General features: G+C 38.8%; 1 protein-coding gene across 5 annotated transcripts in view; it reads right to left on the reverse strand.

Moving 5' to 3' along the window:
- The window catches only part of fam118b (family with sequence similarity 118 member B), a 33,486-nt gene that overhangs the window by 8,920 nt on the left and 5,177 nt on the right, over positions 1-19,389 (reverse strand). For 3 of the 5 annotated variants that reach the window (XM_059957224.1, XM_059957226.1, XM_059957222.1), the window contains exons 2-4: positions 15,506-15,629; positions 10,858-11,110; positions 1,720-1,947 (exon numbers count right to left, since the gene is read on the reverse strand). In XM_059957224.1, coding sequence (XP_059813207.1) covers positions 1,720-1,947; positions 10,858-11,110; positions 15,506-15,576 — 552 coding nt within the window. In that variant the 5' untranslated portion in view covers positions 15,577-15,629. The remainder of the gene's footprint in view (positions 1-1,719; positions 1,948-10,857; positions 11,111-15,505; positions 15,630-19,389) is intronic. The other 2 variants (XM_059957225.1, XM_059957223.1) reach the window with 1 other exon arrangement.

The raw sequence follows: 19,389 nt of genomic DNA on the forward strand, positions 1-19,389 counted from the left end.
AATATCTTGCCATTAAGTTTTTACCTAGAAAAACATTTTGATGTAAATTGCAGGAAATCCACTCTCTCGATTTGATATACAGTGCCTTGTAAAAAGTATTCAGTCCCCAGCCCTCTGTCCACATAAATGAGTATTACAACCGGGGATTTTGGTCAATTTAACTGAGAATTTTTATTTGTGAATCCCATGCTCCTTTTTTCAAAGTAGAGCCCAAAATACAGGAAAAATTGTCAAGCATGAAAAATTAAAAATTTTAAAAATGAAATGTCAGCAGTTCAAATCCACCTTTGCTCAGTACATAGTTGAACCACCTCTCATAGCTATTACAGCAAGCAGACTTTATGGTTAAGCCTCTATTTGCTTTGCACAACGTGATGAAGCAGGATTTTCCCATTTCTCCTTACAAGACTGCTCAAGCTGTTCCAGGTTAGTTGAGGAGCGGCAGTGGACAGCAATCTTGAGATCTTGCAAGAGATATTCAATTGTTTTAAGGTCAGGACTCTGACTGGGCCACTCAAGGGCATCAGTTTTCTTCATATGTAGCCACTCCATGGTTTCTCTAGCAGTGTGGTCATTGTCCTGCTGGAAGGTAAACTTCCTCCCCAGTTTAAGCTTCCTGACAGGCTTTAATCCAGAATCTCTGTATTTAGCAGCAATCATCTTCCCATCAATCCTGACCAGATTTCCAGTCCCTGCAGCTGAAAAGCATCCCCATAGCATGATGCTACCTATACAGTAGGGATGGTGTTACCTGGCTGGTGAGCAGTATCAGATTTACACCACACAGACTGCTTAGAGTTGAGGCCAAAATGTTGCACTTTAGTCTCATCTGACACAAGACCTTTGTCCACAACTTTAAAAAAAGTGATGCATTGCAAAGCCTTTACAGGCAAGGATATACTTTTTTTTAATCCAGGGTTTCTTCCTTGCCATTCTTCCATAAATACCTTTTTTGCACAAGGCTTTAGAGATTGTGGAGCCATGAACTTCAACTCCAGCTGCGGCCACTGACTTCCGCAGCACACTCAGAGTGATTGTTGGCGTCACAGTAGCCTCTCTTACAAGTGTCATTCTTCTCCAGTGACTAAGTTTAGAGGGCCAGCCTGACCTAGGCAGTGTGGCTGTGGTTTCATATTTTTTCCACTTTTTCCATGATGGACTGCACTGCGCTCTGAGGTATGTTCTTGTACCCTTCTCGAGATATGAGCTTCTCTATTATCATTTCCTTTATTTGCCTTGAATGCTTTTCTTTCATCACTTTGGTTTGGTCTGTTGACAATCTACCATACTATTGGACTTTACAGGGGGGGGGGGTACTTGTTCAGGTGATCCTCCAATTTTCTACATCAACAAATTTGGTGATTGGTAAGGTAATATACAGTACTGCATCTGAGGGAAGTTAGTGTAGGAATTACAAAGGGGATTTTTAACCTCAATTTTTGTTTTTAACTTTTAGTAAATTGTTGACAGGTTTTGGAATTATTCTTTTGATTTGACATGATGAACAATGTTTTGTAGATTAGCTCAAAAACATCCTTCTTCAATATATTCTAAATTTAGAAAAGAAGACAGTAAAATGTCAAAATAATTGTAGGGACCAAATACTTTTTCAAGGCACAGTATGTAATTGGATCTAGCTCCACCAGGTTCAACACCAATACTGAGAACCAATTTAATTTATTATTTTTTGTACATGAAGATTGTATTCCATACTTTTACCTTCTTTTCATCTGTGAGGTCTAATGACTCCAGTTTGGTTCCTTGGTGAGACCCATAAATTTCCACTAGATTGTCGAAGTTAGTGGTTAAGACCAAGGATCCGTTCTCCATCAATTTCAAAACAGATTTTAAGAGGTGCTTTCCAACATCATCCATCTTGCATTCAAGGTCATCAAAGACTTCATACAAACAGTCTTTGAAGAAACTTGAACGAACATTACTGGTACGCTGTGAGAATTGAAAGCATATTTAACACAGACACTGCAAAAATTCATGAATCAATTCATGTCTTTAATCATGTACTAATACTGCCAATCAAAGCTAACCTTGCAACATTATAATGTTTGGTTTCATACACTCTTAAAGAATTTGGTTGTGAGGTTGACTTCTTCTGCTCAGATTAACTTAAAAAAAGCTTTCTTAAAAATAATTACTACTTCTGAGAAGAAAGCTAAAAAAATCCCTTAACTTTCTGTTATTTTAAACTGGGTGAAATGAACAAGTTCTATTTACTTGACTAAGTCTCATTCAACTGGTCATGGCAAAGGATGGAACGAACCTCTGCCATGAATCTGTACTTTGGAAGCAAAGACCTATTCACTAATTCAGTTCATTACTCTAAGTCAAGAGTGCCTGACAATAATATCTGGTATTCAACTGCATTAAGGTAGTTAAATAACAAGGAGAATTTTAAAAGGAGGGATTAGATAGTGCAGAGAGGGAGGGTGTTTAAGAAAATCCTGATAACTGAAGGCACATACATGAATAAATTACAATCATAGATGCTCAAACAGGCAACAATGCTGCAATGTAGCCATCTTGGAAGGCTAATATGGCAGAGATATGAAACCACAGCAATCTGAAAAGAGTTTTCACATCAGGGATTTTAAAATCAAGAAAAATTGATATGGTGATGATGAGGTGAATTCGGAGGATGAGCCACAATGGTTTTTTGCAGAATTGTTGCAGTTGGAATTCCGATGTCTGTATAGCCGGCCCGGCAGTGAGGGTGGATCACTTTGGGCACCGAAATAAGATGTTGAGGCCTGGGCAGAGAAGTTCTGCTGCACGTTCAAATGGCCTGGGAGCAAGGTTGGATTGCTCTGGGCACCAAATGAAATCGGCACTCAGGTGAAGTTCCGTTGCTTGTTCAACTAGCTTGAGTGCGAGGTTGGATTGCTCTGAGCGCCGAGCTAATTTGAAGGGCTTGAGAGTGGCTTCAGGCTTTGGGTATTGGATTCTGGACCCAGAGCAAGTTGCTGGGCAGGATGGTCTAGGCCTGGGTCCTGGGTCCTAGTGCGAGGTAAAATTTGTTGTTTAGAGAATTTAAACACTGGCCCAGGTCGGAGGCAAGAGTCGATTTCACTCTCCATGATGTTCACTCCTCTCTCTAGGGTGCGGAGCCTTTCACTATTCCATTGTTGGGTCAATAAACACTGGCCCAGATAGACTTAAAAGACAGGGTATCAGTCATGGCTGAGAGCCGATTTCGCTCCTTCTCCGCGATGGTCATCTCCATGGCACTGAGGCTACAATGACTGTCCCTGGCTGCTGTGCTTCATGCTGCTAATATGATGAATTGATAAAGTGAGTCTTTGGGCCTACTCCGGGCTAATCTGAGGACTCCATTTTCGTTTGGAATACTGTTGCTCACTTTAATTGTTTTGTATGATTTGTATTTTTTTTCTTTCTCTTGCACATCGAGTGTTGGCCTTTTATTGCTTTTATTCTCTTTTTTTTCTTTTAATTGTTTTTTTTGGGGTTTCTTGCTTTGTGGCTACCTGCGAGCAAGCAAATCTCAAGTTTGTGTAACTTACACATTCTTTGATGATGAATGAATCTTGAATGTAGAATTGGAATTAGTTTATTATTGTCACATGTACTGAAGTACAATGAAAAGCTTGTCTTGCATATTGTTCATACAGATTCATTGCACAGTACATTGAGCTAGTACAAGGTAAAGTAACAGAAGGCAGATTAAAGCAGATCAACTACAGAGAAAGTGCAGGTAGACAATAAGGTCAAAAGTCAATCTATCATACTAGGGAACTATTCATCCAATAGTCTGTAACAGCAGGGTAGAGGCTGCCCTTAAAGCTGGTGATTTGTGCTTTCAGGCTTTTGTATCTTCTGCCCAATGGGAGAGGGCAGAAGAGAGAATGTTGAGGGTGGGTACGGTTCTTGATTATACTGGCTGCTTTACTGAGGCAAAGAGAAGTATAAGCAGAATTCATGGAGGGGAGTCTTTCATGATGTACTGAGCTGTATGAAAAACACTGCAGATTCTTGTAGTCACGAGCAGGGTAGTTGCCATCAGATAGTATGTTCTCTATCAATAAAAATTGGCGAGGGTCGACAGGGACATGCCAAATTTCATTACCTTTCTGAGGAAATAGAGGCACTGGTTAACTTTGCAGGCTATGGCATCTACATGTTTGGACTAGGACAGGCTATTGGTGATATTCATGCCTTGGAACCTGAAAGTCTGAACCCTCTCAACATCAGCACCATTGTTGTAGCCAGGACCATGTGTACCACCCTCTCACTGCTGGAGTTTTTCTTTTTAAATCTTTTTATTGATTTTAAACAAACATAAATGAAACATTGAGTACAAAGAGCTTGAGAATACATAATTAATAGGTTAAGGCATAAATACAAATAGTTGATAATCCATATATAACCTCCCAAACTCATAGTAGTTACAGAAAATGGAAAAAATAAGAAACCCCCCTCCAACAAAAAAAACTAACCTAACCAACATGGGCCATTGCATTATGTCAAATATACACAGTAGCGTCAATAACTCCGCACCTCTATCCAAATAATTAAAGATGATAAGAATAAGGTTTAGGAAAAGTCAGTTTAGCTCATATGAAAATGGTCTCAAAGTTTCTTCAAATTTAACTGAAGTGTCGAAGACAACACTTCTAATTTTTCTAAACTCAAAACAAGAAATAGTTTGAGAAAACCACTGAAATATAATTGGAGGATTAATTTCTTTCCAGTTCAATAGGATAGAGCTTCTAGCCATTAATGTGACAAATGCAATCATCCGTTGAGCTGAGGGGGAAAAAAACCAATTATCCACCACTGGTAAATCGAAAATTGCAGTAATAGGATGCGGTTGCAATTTGATGTTCAGAACTGTTGAAATAATACCAAAAATAACTTTCCAGTAATTTTGCAAACAGGGGCAAGACCAAAACATGTGGGTCAATGAAGCGACTTCAGAATGACATCTGTCACAGGTTGGATTAACATGAGAATAAAATCGAGCAAGTTTGTCCTTGGACATATGAGCCCTATGTACAACCTTAAATTGTAATAGGGCATGCTTAGCACAAATGGAAGAAGAATTAACTAATTGTAAAATTTTCTCCCACTGCTCTGTGGGAGAAGTTCTTTTTCCCATTCCTTCTTAATTTTTTTCTGATACCCCTGGCTGTATTTTCATGATCATGTTATAAATGATGGCTACTAAACCTTTCTGGCAAGGATTCAGAGCTAGAATTTTTTCCGTAATATCCATTGGACATAATTTCAGAAAAGACGGTAACATATTATTCAAGAAATTTCTAACTTGCAAGTATCTAAAAAATGAGTTTCAGGTAAATTATATTTATTGGACAACTGTTCAAAGGACATAAAGCTGTTATCTAAAAATAAATCACGAAAACATGTTATACCTTTTGTTTTCCATAACACAAAGGCTTGGTCCATAAAAGAGGGCTGGAAAAAAAAGTTAGATACAATAGGGCTTGATAAGATAAACATTCAAGCCAAAGAATTAACGAAATTGAAACCATATTCGTAATGTATGTTTAACTATAGGATTAGTTATTTGTTTATTCAATTTAGATAAGCAAAAGGAGGCGAAGGTCCTAAAATAGAAAACAATGAAAAGTCTTGTACAGATTTACACTCCAAATTTACCCATTGTGGGCAAGGTACTATGACCGATTCTTGTGTCCAAAATATTAAATATCGAATGTTAACTGTCCAGTAGTAAAATCTTAGGTTTGGCAAAGCCAAACCACCTTCCTTCTTAGGCTTCCGTAAATATTTTTTACTTAATCTAGGATTTTTATTCTGCCACACATACGAGGATATCTTGGAGTCAATAATGTCAAAAAAAGATTTAGGAATAGAAATTGGTAATGCTTGAAATAGATATAAAAACTTGGGTAAAAACTATCATCTTAATAGCATTAATTCCACCAACCAATGACAAAGATAATGGGGATAATGGTAAAAAGTTGCTCAATTAAAGGTAAAAAGTTAACTTTAAATAAATCCTTATGTTTCTTGGTAAATTTAATACCCAAATAAGTAAAATTATCTGTAACAACTTTAAATGGTGTTTATAGATTGAAACTTGCATATTTAATAGAAATAATACACTCTTATTAAAATTCAATTTGTAGCCAGAAAAGCTACCAAACTGAGCAAGCAAGGATAAAATAGCAGGAATAGATCTCTCAGGGTCAGATATGTATAGTAACAAATCATCAGCATATAATGATAACTTATAAGTCCCTTCCCTAAGGGTAATACCAAAAATATTAGGTGAGTCACGAATGGCAATGGCTAAAGGTTCCAAAGCAATGTCAAACAATAGAGGACTTAAAGGGCAGCCTTGTCTCGTACCACGGGACAACTGAAAAAATGGAGATCTTTGATTATTGGTGAACCAAAGCCAAAAGTTTATAATATATTTATTTAATCCATGATATAAATTTCGGTCTAAAATTAAAATTCTGCAATGTATTAAATAAATATGGCCATTCAACTCTATTGAACACTTTTTCCAGCATCTAAGGAAATGACACATTCTGGTATTTTAGATGGAGTATAAATTATATTAATCAATTTTCTAATGTTAAAGAATGAATAATGATTTTTAATAAATCCGGTCTGGTCTTTAGGGATAATTTGAAGTAATATATTTTCTAATCTAGTGGCCAAAATTTTGATTAAAATCTTGGAATCCATATTCAGCAAGGATATAGGCCAATAGGATGCACATTTAATAGGGTCTTTAGCTTTTTAAAGAATTAGAGAAATGGAGGTGTCATAAAAAGATTGTAGTAGGTAAACTGTGGTAGTTTACCTACAGTTAATGCATCTTTAAAAATTTTACAAAGCCAAGGATAGAGTATAGAAGAAAAGGACTTAAAAAACTAAGCAAAAAGCAAAAGCAAAAAAGAATCCCCCTCCCCCCACCCCCAGAAACCCAGGAAAAAGCCCAAAAGAGGCAAGCAGGCAAACTAATACTAATTTTACCCCCATGACTCAAGACAGCAACTCAAAAGTAAAAAAAAAGACACAAACCACCCATATTCAAAAAAAAGGTCAGTATAACAAGGATTAAACTATGAAATTAGTATTATATATATAAAAAAAGATTAAATAAAAGAAAAATACTAAATCATTAAAACCCAAAAGTGGATAACATTATATTAATATTTTAAAAGGTCTTCAGTCTTGTTCAGACACATCCAAATGGATGTGACGTATCCAAGCACTAAGGTCTTATGGGAAGAAGAAACGACATCTTGGAAAAAAGTTGTTTTTTTAAAAAACCTTAATATTTAAGCATTAAAGATATAAGACAACAATGTATGTAAGCTTAAAAAACACCTAGTTACTTACAAAACAGAATAATAGTTTAAAAAAACGAACTCAAAATAAACCAAAAAAACAGACCTTTAGTTAAGTGTGTAAAAAATACACTATCAGTCATCACATAAGGATCATCAAATTATGAAAGGTCCGAATCTCTAGACTAATTATTAGCTTAAAGGAAAAAGCTAATACGGATAGTAAAAATGCAATATGTTAGTCAACTCGTAGTGAAAAGGAGCTATTCTTCAAGAAGTCTTTGGGCATCCACTGGAGATTTGAACAACTGACAAGTCTCATCGGGAAGAGTAACTCTCAATTGTGATGGAAATAACAACACTTGTTTATAACCTTTCCGATGGATTTCCGACATAACCAGTTTAAAAGCCATTCTTTCCCTCAAAACTTTGGGACTGTAGTCTTCCAGAATACGAAATTTGAAATCTTGAAAGCCGATCATACCTTTTTTCCGGGCAGCCCAAATCAGACGTTCTTTAGTATGAGGATAATGAAGCCGGAGAATCACCGGTCGTGGTTTTGCGCCTGGAGCTGGTTGAAAATGAGAGATACGATGTGCACGGTTGATTATTGGAGGAGTATCCAGACCTTCTGAGCCGAAGACGTCCATTAAAAATTTAGAGAAAAATACAGTCGGATCTCAAAATTTTCCGGAAGTACCAATTATCCGGAGGTTCTGTCTTCGAGACCGGTTTTCAAGATCAGTAAGCTTGGATTTATAACGTTCCAGCAGTTGAGAAGTCAAGATAGCTTTTGTTCCTAAGTTTCAATTTTGTGATCTCTCTGGTGAGCGGCATCTTCGAGAACTAAAATTCTTGCTTGTTGTTGTTGAGTATCTGATGTGAGTGATTACAGTTTTGCGTTGACTGTCTTTAAAGTTTCATCAAGCATAGAAAGCTTTGGAGTGAGTTTATTCTCCAGTTTCTCAAGTCTCTCATCCATAGGTTTTGCAATTGTTTCCAAAGTTAATAGTTCTTTCGCCGATTTTGATTCCGTAGGTTCTTGTGGTTTAGACATTTTGACCAGTTGAAAAATACTTGAAACAGTCGAAAAAAAATTCATAAGTATCAACCCCTTTAGAATAGGTATATTCTAAATATAGAATAGGTAGAATAGGTCAGTTAGGGGGTGATTGTAGATAGAAGAAAAGTAAAAGGATTGGAACGAAGCCTAAAACAGCCTCACCCCATAAGCGCCAACTTGAGACCTCGCTGGAGTCAATGAACAGATAGTGGTTGTAAAAACTGATGTGACAGGAAAACGAAACTTGGTCTGAGTTAGGAAAAAGGCAGAAATTTTGTACAACCAGTCAAGTTTTACAGCAAGAAGTACAATAGTGACCAGAATGTGTTGGAATAGTCAAGGCTTGGAATAACGAAACTTAAAATAGGTAGAAGCACACTGATGGACACAACAGATAAGTGATCTTAAGTCCAACACAGATTCATGTACAAAAAGGATATAAATAGGCTGATTGTCAGGGAAAGGTTTAAAATGAAGCAATTTGATAGGATGGTGCTGCTGAGGGGAGTAGGAGTAGCAGGTAGATTACAATCCAAATTTATGTCATTTCCATTAACATTTCCAAGTTCTTCTTTAACAGGGCACAATAGGTCATGCAACCTCTGGCTTGCCGCAGGAAGTATATTAATGATCGTCCTGCCACTCAAACTGGGAGTTGGAATTATTAAAAGACAAATACATGTGGCCCCTGTTTATTGAACGTTCGCTTTACGACACCTCGCTGTTACGAAAAAAGGCAGCTCACGAAAAAAGCAGCGCGCGGTAAAAGGCAGCAAGTGAAAAAAGGCAGTGCGTGCCCCGAGCAGCCAAGCTCCTCTCCCGGAACTGCATTCTAGCCGCCACTGCTTAAACATGTGCCTGTGAGCATCTGTGCTTTATGTCGATTTATTTTGTGCATCTGTTAGCAAGATGAGTTCTAAGGTATCGGAAAAGCCTAAAAGAACTTGTAAGGGTGTAACACTTAGCGTAAAACTAGACATTAGTAAGGGTTTCGATCATGGTGAACGCATGGTGAACATTGTCCGCATGTTGAACTTGCCTGCGTCCACCATTCGCACTATTTATACGCAGAGAGAAAGAATCTTGAAAGCTGCCGATGTTACTGCTGGCTCTGCTCGTAGCAAAGTGGTCTCTCTTAGTCAGCATCCAATAATGGATAAAATGGAAAGTCTATTGCTTGAGTGGATTGATGGGTGTACAAAGCATGGTGTTCCATTATCTTATACTTAAGAAAAAATCAGTCAGTCTTTTTAATAAGTTGAAACAGAAAGCACTGGACATAGTGATGTAAGTGTTGCGAAAGTAGAATTTAAAGGTAGCCATGGGTGGTTTGATGGGTTTCTGAGGCGAGGGCAGCTTCATAGCTTAAAGTTTACCGGAGAGAATGTTTCGGCTGATACTGAATCTGACAAAAAGTTCCCAGCAGAACTGAAGAAAATAATTACAGAAGGTGGTTATTCGTATAAGCAAGTGTTTAACTGTGATGAAACTGCAATTTATTGGAAAAAATTGCCGAGCTCCCCAACCTCCGATGACTCAGCCTAACACACCGTCATCAGTGTGCTCGCTGTCTTCCCGATTCCGTTACGTCAAACTACACTGTACATACATAATTTCTACTCTATATAGGCTGTGTATTTATTTGGTATGATTTGGCAGTTTCATAGCTTAAAGGTTACTGGAGAGAGTGCTTCCAGTGAGATTGCTTCCGCTATATAGTGAGATTATACTCTACGTAGTCAGATTTTCGCTATGCTATACAGTGCTGCAATGACTGCAGAAAAGCATTTCTACTTTATATAGGCTGGGAATTTATCATATCATTCCTGCTTTTACTATATGTTACTGTTATTTTAGGTTTTATGTGTTATTTGGCATGATTTTTTGGGTCTGGGAACGCTCACAAATTTTCCCCATATTAATAAATAATATTTGCTTATACACTCTATGACATTCAGGCTTACAAACCGTTTCATAAGAACACTCTACCTTGAGATAGCGGGGGAAACTTATAGTCTTACTCCTCCATCCCTGCTGCTCTTGATCAGGGATAAATTTATGATTTTGCCAAAATACACAGGAACCTACTAAAATTCATCCATACTTAATTTAGGACAAAAGGTGGTGCTATTACCAATTATGTTTATGCACCACCATTGGTCTTAGTGGCACAAGACAATCAAGTGATCTTGTGAAAAAGCATATTGCACGAATGTTGGACTTCAACTGCCAATGATTCTGGATATATTAGTAACTACTGACATTGTTTCTAAACTATTGTAAGAGGGGAGCTATGCATAGATAGTCACACATACATTAATATTGATGTAAATGATCTATAGCTACGAACAATAAAATTGGATTTAAGTTAATTTCTAGAATTTCTTGTCTACAGTCTGTCTCAACCATCATAACTAGCAGGATCCCCAATCTGTAACAACATTTATGATAATGCACTGCAAAAATCTCACTTACTGGCGAGAGTTTCTGTATCAAATCATGCGCAACATGCACAAGGTTCTTATCTTCATGGAGTGATTTTTCAAATCTTCTGTTCTCTTCATCTTCTAAGAGGTCAAAATCATTTGCAGCATCCAGCAGGGCCTGTATTAGTCCTTTCCAGGATTTCAGAGCAGGGACCTGTGGAGCTACAGCAGCACTGACTCCAGTTCCAATTACAAGGACCAAGTCTTGAGCTCTTTTTGTCTTCAGACTGGGCAAAAGTTTTCTGTTGGACAAGTTTATTAATTGCACTTTAGTGACTTTAGTATTTCAGCAATAATTAATAATTTAATTCAGACATATAAATTGTACTTTCAATATTCAAGTAGAGTAACAGAAGCATTGCAGATGCTAGAAAGCTGAAAAAACAAAATCAGATGACTAGGTGGAGAGAGAGAAAAAACAATTAACACTTCTGGTCAATGATCTTTCATCAGAACTAATAATTAAATATTTAGAAGTTAAGCAAATGCAGAGCAAGTGCAAAGGAGAATGGAGAAGAAATGAATAAAAGTCAAAGTTTAGACAAGGATGGAGCAGGAATGGTTAAAAAGCTAAAAAGCTGATGACACAAAACAAAGAGGCATGGTAACGAGCCAGGAACTGAAAGTGGGTCAAGAAAACATACAAATACAGCAGAACTATTACCAGCACATGCTGTCCAAGAAAAATGGGAGCATGGTTATGATCTTTCATCAACACAGCACTTCACTTGACCCCTGAAGGGCAGAGGAAACGCAGGAGACCAAAGACAACTTGGCGCCATACCGTACAGGTAGAAATGAGGACCTTGAACCACACCTGGGGCACAATAGAGAAGATGGCCAAGGACAGACAGAGATGGAGGACCTTCATTGCTGCCCTAAACGCCAGTGGAGTAATGGGCAGTAAGCAATTAAGTGGTTATGATCTTTAGACTGTAAAGTGCCTAATGGAGAAATGGAATAATGTGATACATAAAATAAATCCCTGATAAGCACTCCTACCTTACACTACCAACAAGAGAATTTCTATCAATTTAATTTTAGGTCAGCAAATTATCTTGTTTCTGTAAAGTTAAAATAATCTTAAGACCATAAGACATACAGCAGGAGCAGAATTCGGCCCATCAAGTCTGCTCCGCTATTCCATCGTGGCTATTTACTATCTCTCTCAACCCCATTCGCCTGCCTTCTCCCCATGACCTTTGACATCCCTACAAATCAAGAACCCTTACTATCAATTTCCGCTGTAAATACACCCAATGACATGGTCTCCAAGGCCGTCGGTGGAATTGAATTCTACACCACCCTCTGGCTAATGAAATCCCTCCTCATCTCTGTTCAAAGGGACATCCTTCTATTTTGAAGCAATGCCGTCTTGGTCCTAGACTCCCACACTATTGGAAAAATCCTCTCCATGTCTACTCTATCTCAGTCTTTCAGTATTCGATAGGTTTTAATGACATCTCCCTCATTCTTCTGAACTCCAGTAAGTATAGGTCCAGAGCTGTAAACGCTCCTCATATGTTAACACTTTCATTCCCAGGATCATTCTCATGAATATGCTCTGGGCCAATTCCAATGCCAGCACATCCTTTCTTAGATAAAGGGCACAAAACTGCTTACAATACTCCAAGTGTGGTCTGAACAATGCCTTAAAAAGCCTCAGCATCACATCCTTGTTTTGATATTCTAGTCCTCTCGAAATGAATGCCAACTTTGCATCTGCCTTCCTCACCACTGACTCAACTTGCAAGTTAACTTTTAGGGAATACTGTGCAAGGACACCCAGGTCTCTTTGCACTTTAGTTTTTGAACTTTCTCACCATTTACAAAATCGTGTTTGCCTTCACTCCTTCTGTCAAAGTGCACAACCATACACTTCCTGACACTGTATTCCATTAGTTACTTCTTTGCCCAATTTGTTTAAGTCCTTCCTGTAGCCTCTCTGCTGCCTCAACATATATCCCTTTCCTCTATCATTGTATCATCTGCAAACTTAGCTACAAAGCCATCAATTCCATCATCCAAGTCACTGACACAGAACATAAAAGAAGTGGTCACAAAACAGACACCTGTGCAACACCCCAAGTTACCGGCAGCCAGCCAGAAAAGACTCCCTTTATCCCTCTCTTTGCCTCCTACCAATCAGTCAATGCTCTATCCATACTTGAATCTTTCCTGTAATATCATGGGCTCACTCTTAACTTGTTACGCATCCTCATCTGTGGCACCTTGTCAAAGGCTTTCTGAAAATCCAAGTGCACAATATCCACTGATTCTCCTTGTCATTTCTTCAAAATATGCCAACAGACTTGTCAGGCAAGACTTTCCTTTAAGGAAACAATGCTGACTTTGGCCTATTTTATCATGCACCTCCAAGTACTCCCAAACCACATTCTTAATGATTGACATCCTCTTGAAGAGTGGAGTGATACTTCCAATTTTCCAGTCCTCTGAAACTATGCCAGAAACTACTGATTCTTGAAAGATTATCACTAATGCTCTTCGGCCACCTCTTTCAGAACCCTGTGTTGTAGACCATCTGGTCCAGGTGATTTATCTACTTTCAGACCTATTAGTTGCCCAAGCATCCTCTCCCAGTAATGGCAACTTCACTCACTTCCGCCCCTTGACACTCTTGAACTTCTGGCATACTGCTAGTGTCCCCCACAGTGAAGACTGATGCACAATGCATATTCAGTTCATCTGCCATTTCCTTGTCCCCCATTACTTTCTTGCCAGCATCATTTTCCAGCAGTCCAATATCTACTCTCTCCTCTCTTTTACTCTTTATACACCTGAAGAAACTTTTGGTATCTTCTTTATTACTGGCTAGCTTACTTTCATATTCCATATTTTCCTTCTTTATGTCCTTTTTCGTTGCCTTCTATTGGTTTTTAAAAGTTTACGAACCCTCCAAACTTCCCACTAACTTTTGATCTGTTATAGCCCTCTCTTTTTCTTCTGTTGGCTTTGACCTCCCTTGTCAGCGATGGCTGTGTCATTCTGTCATTAGAATACTTCGTTATAATGCACCTTTCAAATTGCTCCCAGAAACTCTAACCATTGCTGCTCTGCTGTCATCCTGGCTAGTGTCCCCTTCCAATCAATTGTGGCCAGCTCCTTTCTCATGCCTCAGTAATTCCCTTTACTGCACTATAATACTGATACATTTGACTCCTCCTTCTCAAATACCAGGATGAATTCTATCATATTGTGATCACTGGCTCCGAAGGGTTCTTTTACCTTAAGCTCGCTGATTAATTCTGGTTCATTGCACAACACTCAATTAGTGGGCTCAACGACAAGTTCTCTTCCGCCTCTTGGGATCCAGCACCAACCTGATTTTCCCAATCCTTATTAAATCTTATTGACTATCATAACATTGCCCAAATGACATGCATTTTCTATTTCCTGTTGTAACTTGTAGTTCACATCTTTGATAGGCTGTTCAAAGGTCTGTATGTAACTCTCATCAGGGTTTTTTTTTACCCTTGCAGTTTCTTAGCTCCAACCACAATGATTCTGATGTCTCCTCTTTCTAATTACTTGATTTCCTTTTTTACCAACCCTTTCTGCCTACCTGTCTGTTCTTTCATACAACGTGTATCCTTGAACATTAAGCTCCCAGCTATAATCTTCTTTCAGCCATGATTCAGTGATACCCACAATGTCATACATGCTAATCTGTAACCATGCTACAAGTTCATCTACTTTATTCTGTGTACCACATGCATTCAAATATAACACCTTCATTACCCTTTCTGATTTTCCCTCCATGTTGCACTTCAAATCCCACTGACTGCAATTTTACCCTATCATCTGCTCGTCCTGCCTCACATCTACACACTGGATACTTATTTACCAACTGCTCCATCCAGAGCCCTAACATTCTGGTTCCCATTCCCCTGCCAAATTAGTTGAAACCCTCAACAGTTCTAACAAACCTGTCCACAAGGATATTTGTTCCCCTTGAATTTAGGTATAACCCATCCTTTTTGTACAGGTCATACCTTCTCCAGAAATGATCCCAATTATCCAGATATCCAAAACCTTGCCTCCTACACCAATTCCTCACCCACGTTCATCTGCTAGATGAATTTCCTTGCTATTTTTACCCTCACTGGCATGTGGGACAAGACAGCAATCCAGAAATCCCTTGAGGTGCTTTGCAGCTTTCTACTCAACTCCTTATATTTTCTCTTCAGTACTGCATCCCTTTTCCTACTACATGGTACTAATATGAACAACTTCTGGCTGTTCACCTTCCCTCTTTAAGAACCTGTGGAGCCGATCCGATAAATCCTGAACCTGGCAGGCAACATACTATCCAGGTGTCTCTTTCACGTCCACTGAATCCCCTATCTGCTCTTCTAACTATGGAATCCCCTATCATCACAGCACAAAATAGTCCATGCTCAACTGATAAGTTTAAGAGGATGAAAACATACTGGTTTGGTAGCTTTCAGTCAAAATTAATGAATGGCTTTCCTAGATTTACTCATCTTAGATATCAAAGAATCATAATTTTTTTTAGCTGTAACACTCTTTTAAAAACTTTAAATATTTCTAAAAATAATCACTGTGAAATTCAGATATTAGCTGTAATCATAGGTTGCAGAAAGGGAATACTCTACCTGTGTCTTTTGGTGTCTGTGTCTTGTGCTTCAGTCTTTGCACTCAGATCTTGCATTTGTGGAGATGCCATCCAGCTTCTGAGACATGGAGAAAGTTAGGGAGCTGACATTTCATTCAATTAACCTTTGAAATTCAACAAATTAAAATTACAGCAATATTTCCTTTGATGCATTTTAAAATGCACACTGAATTCTACATTATTACTACCCATCATAAAATTTTGCCAATGCATTCGTAAAAGGGGATACCGTAGAAAGTTGTCCACAAAACATAATCTCCTTCAACTATTGATGAAAATGTTTATAAAGAAAACTAATATACTTTAATAGTAAACGTGTTTAAATATATGGTGGCGCAAGGAAGTCTGTGAACCCTGTACTATTTTATTTCTGCATAAATAAGACCTAAAATGTGATCCGATCTTCACGCAAGTCCTAAAACTCGATAGAGGACTCAACTAAATAACAGAAAAACCATTATAATTATTTATATATATTTACTGAGAAAAATGATCCAATATTACCTGTACTTGTTAGAAAAATAATGTGAAATTTGCTTTCAGTAGCTGGTGCAACCCCCTTGTACAGCAATAACTTCAACCAAATGTTTCCAGTAACTGTTGATCAGTCCTGTACATAGGCAAGGAGGAATTTTAGACCATTCCTTCATAAAAAACTGTTTCAGTTCATCAATATTTCTGGGATACCTTGCATGAACAGCCTTCTTCAGGCCATGCCAGAGCATCTCAATTTGGGTTTAAGATCTTGACTCTGACTTCTCCATTTCAAAACATGAATTTCCTTCTTTTTAAACCATTCTGTTGTAGATTTACTCTTTGTGATTTGGATCATTGTCTTGTTGCATCAACCAACTTCTATCAAGCTTCGGGTGACAGACAGCAACCCTGACATTCTCCTGTAAAATGTCTTGATACAATTTTGAATTCGTTGTCCCCTCAATGATTGCAATGAAGGCAGAGCAGCCACAAACCATGGTGCTCCTTCCACAATGCTTCACAGCTGGGATGCAGTTTTAGGGTTGGTGTGCAGTGCCCTTTTCCCTCCAGTGTGCATTTCTGCCAAAAAGTTCAACTTTTGTCTCATCTGTCCACAGAACATTGTGGAATATCCAGGTTGTCTTTGCAAACTTGAGACATAAAGCAATGTTTGTTTTTGGAGAGCAGTGCTTTTCTCCATGGTGTCCTTCCAGGAACACCATTCTTGTTCAGCGCTTTTCTTATAGTGGACACAAGAACAGAGACTTTAGTAAGTTGGAGAGATTTTTGCATGTCTTTTGCTCTTACCCTTGGGTTCTTTTTCACCTCCTTTAGCATTGCATGTTGTGCTCTTGGTGTGATCTTCGCAGGACACCCACTCCTAGGAAGAGTAACAACAGTACCGAACTTCCTCCATCTGGAGACAATTTCTCTTATTGTGGACTGATGAACACTCAGGCCTTTAGAAGTGGTTTTGTAGCTTTTTCCAGCTTCATGCATTTCTACATTTCTTCTTCTGAGGTCCTCTGCAAGTTGTTTTGATCGAGGCACAGTGCACATGAACAGATCCTTCCTGAGAAGAGCCAGCTCTGTCAATAACCTGACTTTCTTTTTTAAAGGGCAGGGCACCTCTCCAACCCAAACCTCCAATCTCATCTGATTAATTGGAAGACCTAATTCCAAATAGTTTTTGGAGAAGGCATTGCCCAGAGGCTCACATACTTTTTTTAACTGGGAGTTTGATTGTTTAAATGGTGTATTCAGTAATGATGAGCAGTACGATTATTTTAGGCAGATTGTGTTTGTATATTATTGTGACTTACGTGAAAATCAGACCACATTTTATGAACAATTAATGCAGAAAACCAGGTAATTGCAAAGGGTTCACAAACCTTTTCTTGCAACTGTAAACTAAAACCTTACAGTTAAAGGTATTCTGACAAAAAGAAACTAGTTTTCATTGTAGTAGGAAGACACAGAAGGTAATACTTCAGAAGTGATTTTTTTTTCAGCACATTGCAAACACAGTGCAATGTAGCAGAAATAAAGGGAAGACATCGCCAGATGATTTTTCATTTAATAATACATTAGCAAAAAGACCTAGTGACAGCAACTGTGAAACTACATATGCTTATTAAGAAACTTCCTGGTTTAGTTGTGCCCTTCAGGGAAGGAAATCCTTCATCTTTATCCTGTTTGGGTCATATGTGATCAATGTTTCAGTTCAGATGAAGTAAGGAGTACCTAATAAAAATGACAGCTGTGTCAGTGACATTTACATCCTATGCATGAATAAATGAACAAATCTAGGAATAAGCATTAAATCTATTCCTTTGGCCAAAGATATTGTGGCACAGAAAGCAAAACAACATCCAGAAAACACAAATTTTGTTTTAAAAATTGGACAACCACGTTAACTGGGGATTAAATGAAATCTTTACCATATTAACTCAACAGTACAAATCCATAGATTTCAATGCATCATCTAGATTGTCAGTTTGATGATGCACTAGAGGTTCTGTATTTCCCATCCCTTCTTAACCTACAAAGGAACTTGTCATATTCACTCACAAACAAGAGAAAATCTGCAGATGCTGGAAATCAGAGCAACACATAAAATGCTGGAGAAATTCAGCAGGCCAGGCAGTGTCTACAGAAAAGAGTAAACCGTTAATGTTTTAGGCCGAGACTCTTTGGCAGGACTGGAGAGAAAAAGATGAGGAGTCAGTGTTAGAAATTGGGGGAGGGCAGGAAGAAATACAAGGTGATAGGTGAAACTGGGGGAGGGGTGAAGTAAAGAGTTGGGAAGTTGATTGGTGAAAGAGATAAAGGGCTGGAGAAGAGGGAATCTAATAGAGGACAGAAGGACATGAAAGAAAGAAAAAAGGGGAGGAAACAGGCAGGCAAGGAGATAAGGTGAGAGAGCAAAAAGGGGATGGGAAATAAAGAAGTGGGAGGGTTGCCATTACTGGAAGCTCAAGAGATCAATGTTGATGCCATCAGGTTGGAGACTACCCAGATGGAATATAAAGTGTTGCTCCTCCAACCTGTGACAGGATCCCCCCACCAAGCACACCTTCTCCCCCCCAACCCCACTTTCTGCAGGGATCATTCACTATGCGACTCTTTGCCCATTCATCCCTCCCCGCTGATCTCCCTCCTGACACTTACCTTTGCGAGCAGAACAAGTGCTACACCGGCCCCTACACTCCCTCCCTCACTACAATTCAGGGCCCCAAACAGTCCTTCCAGGTGAGGTGACACTTCACCTATTGTATCTGGTGCTCCCCATGTAGCCTCTTGTATATAGGTGAGACCCGACGAAGATTGGGAGATGGCTTCACTGAGCACCTACATTCCATCCGCCAGAACAAGCGGGATCTCCCAATGGCCACCCATTTTAATTCCACTTCCCATTCTGACATGCCCATCCATGACCTCCTTTAACGTCGCAACAAAGCCACACTCAGGTTGGAGGAGCAATACCTTATATTCTGTCTGGGTAACCTTCAACATGATGAAATTAACATTGATTTCTCGAACTTCCAGTAATGGCCCCCTCTTTCTCTATTTTCCATCCCCTTTTCCTTCTCTCACCTCATCCCTTTGCCTGCCCATCGCCTCTCTTTGGTGCTCCTCCCTCTTTTTCCTTCTTCCTTGTCCTTCTGTCCTCTCCTATTATATTCCCCCTTCTCCAGTCTGTATCTCTTTCACCAATCAACTTCCCAGCTCTTTACTTCACCCTTCCCCACTCCCAGTTTCACTTATCACCTTGTTTCTCCCTCCCCTCCCCACCTTCTAACTCTGACTCCTCATCTTTTTTTCTCCAGTCCTGATGAAGGGTCTCAGCCTGAAACATCGACTATTTACTCTTTTCTATGGAGGCTG

This window comes from Hypanus sabinus, chromosome X2, assembly GCF_030144855.1.
Source record: "Hypanus sabinus isolate sHypSab1 chromosome X2, sHypSab1.hap1, whole genome shotgun sequence".
In the NCBI taxonomy this organism is placed as follows: domain Eukaryota; kingdom Metazoa; phylum Chordata; class Chondrichthyes; order Myliobatiformes; family Dasyatidae; genus Hypanus; species Hypanus sabinus.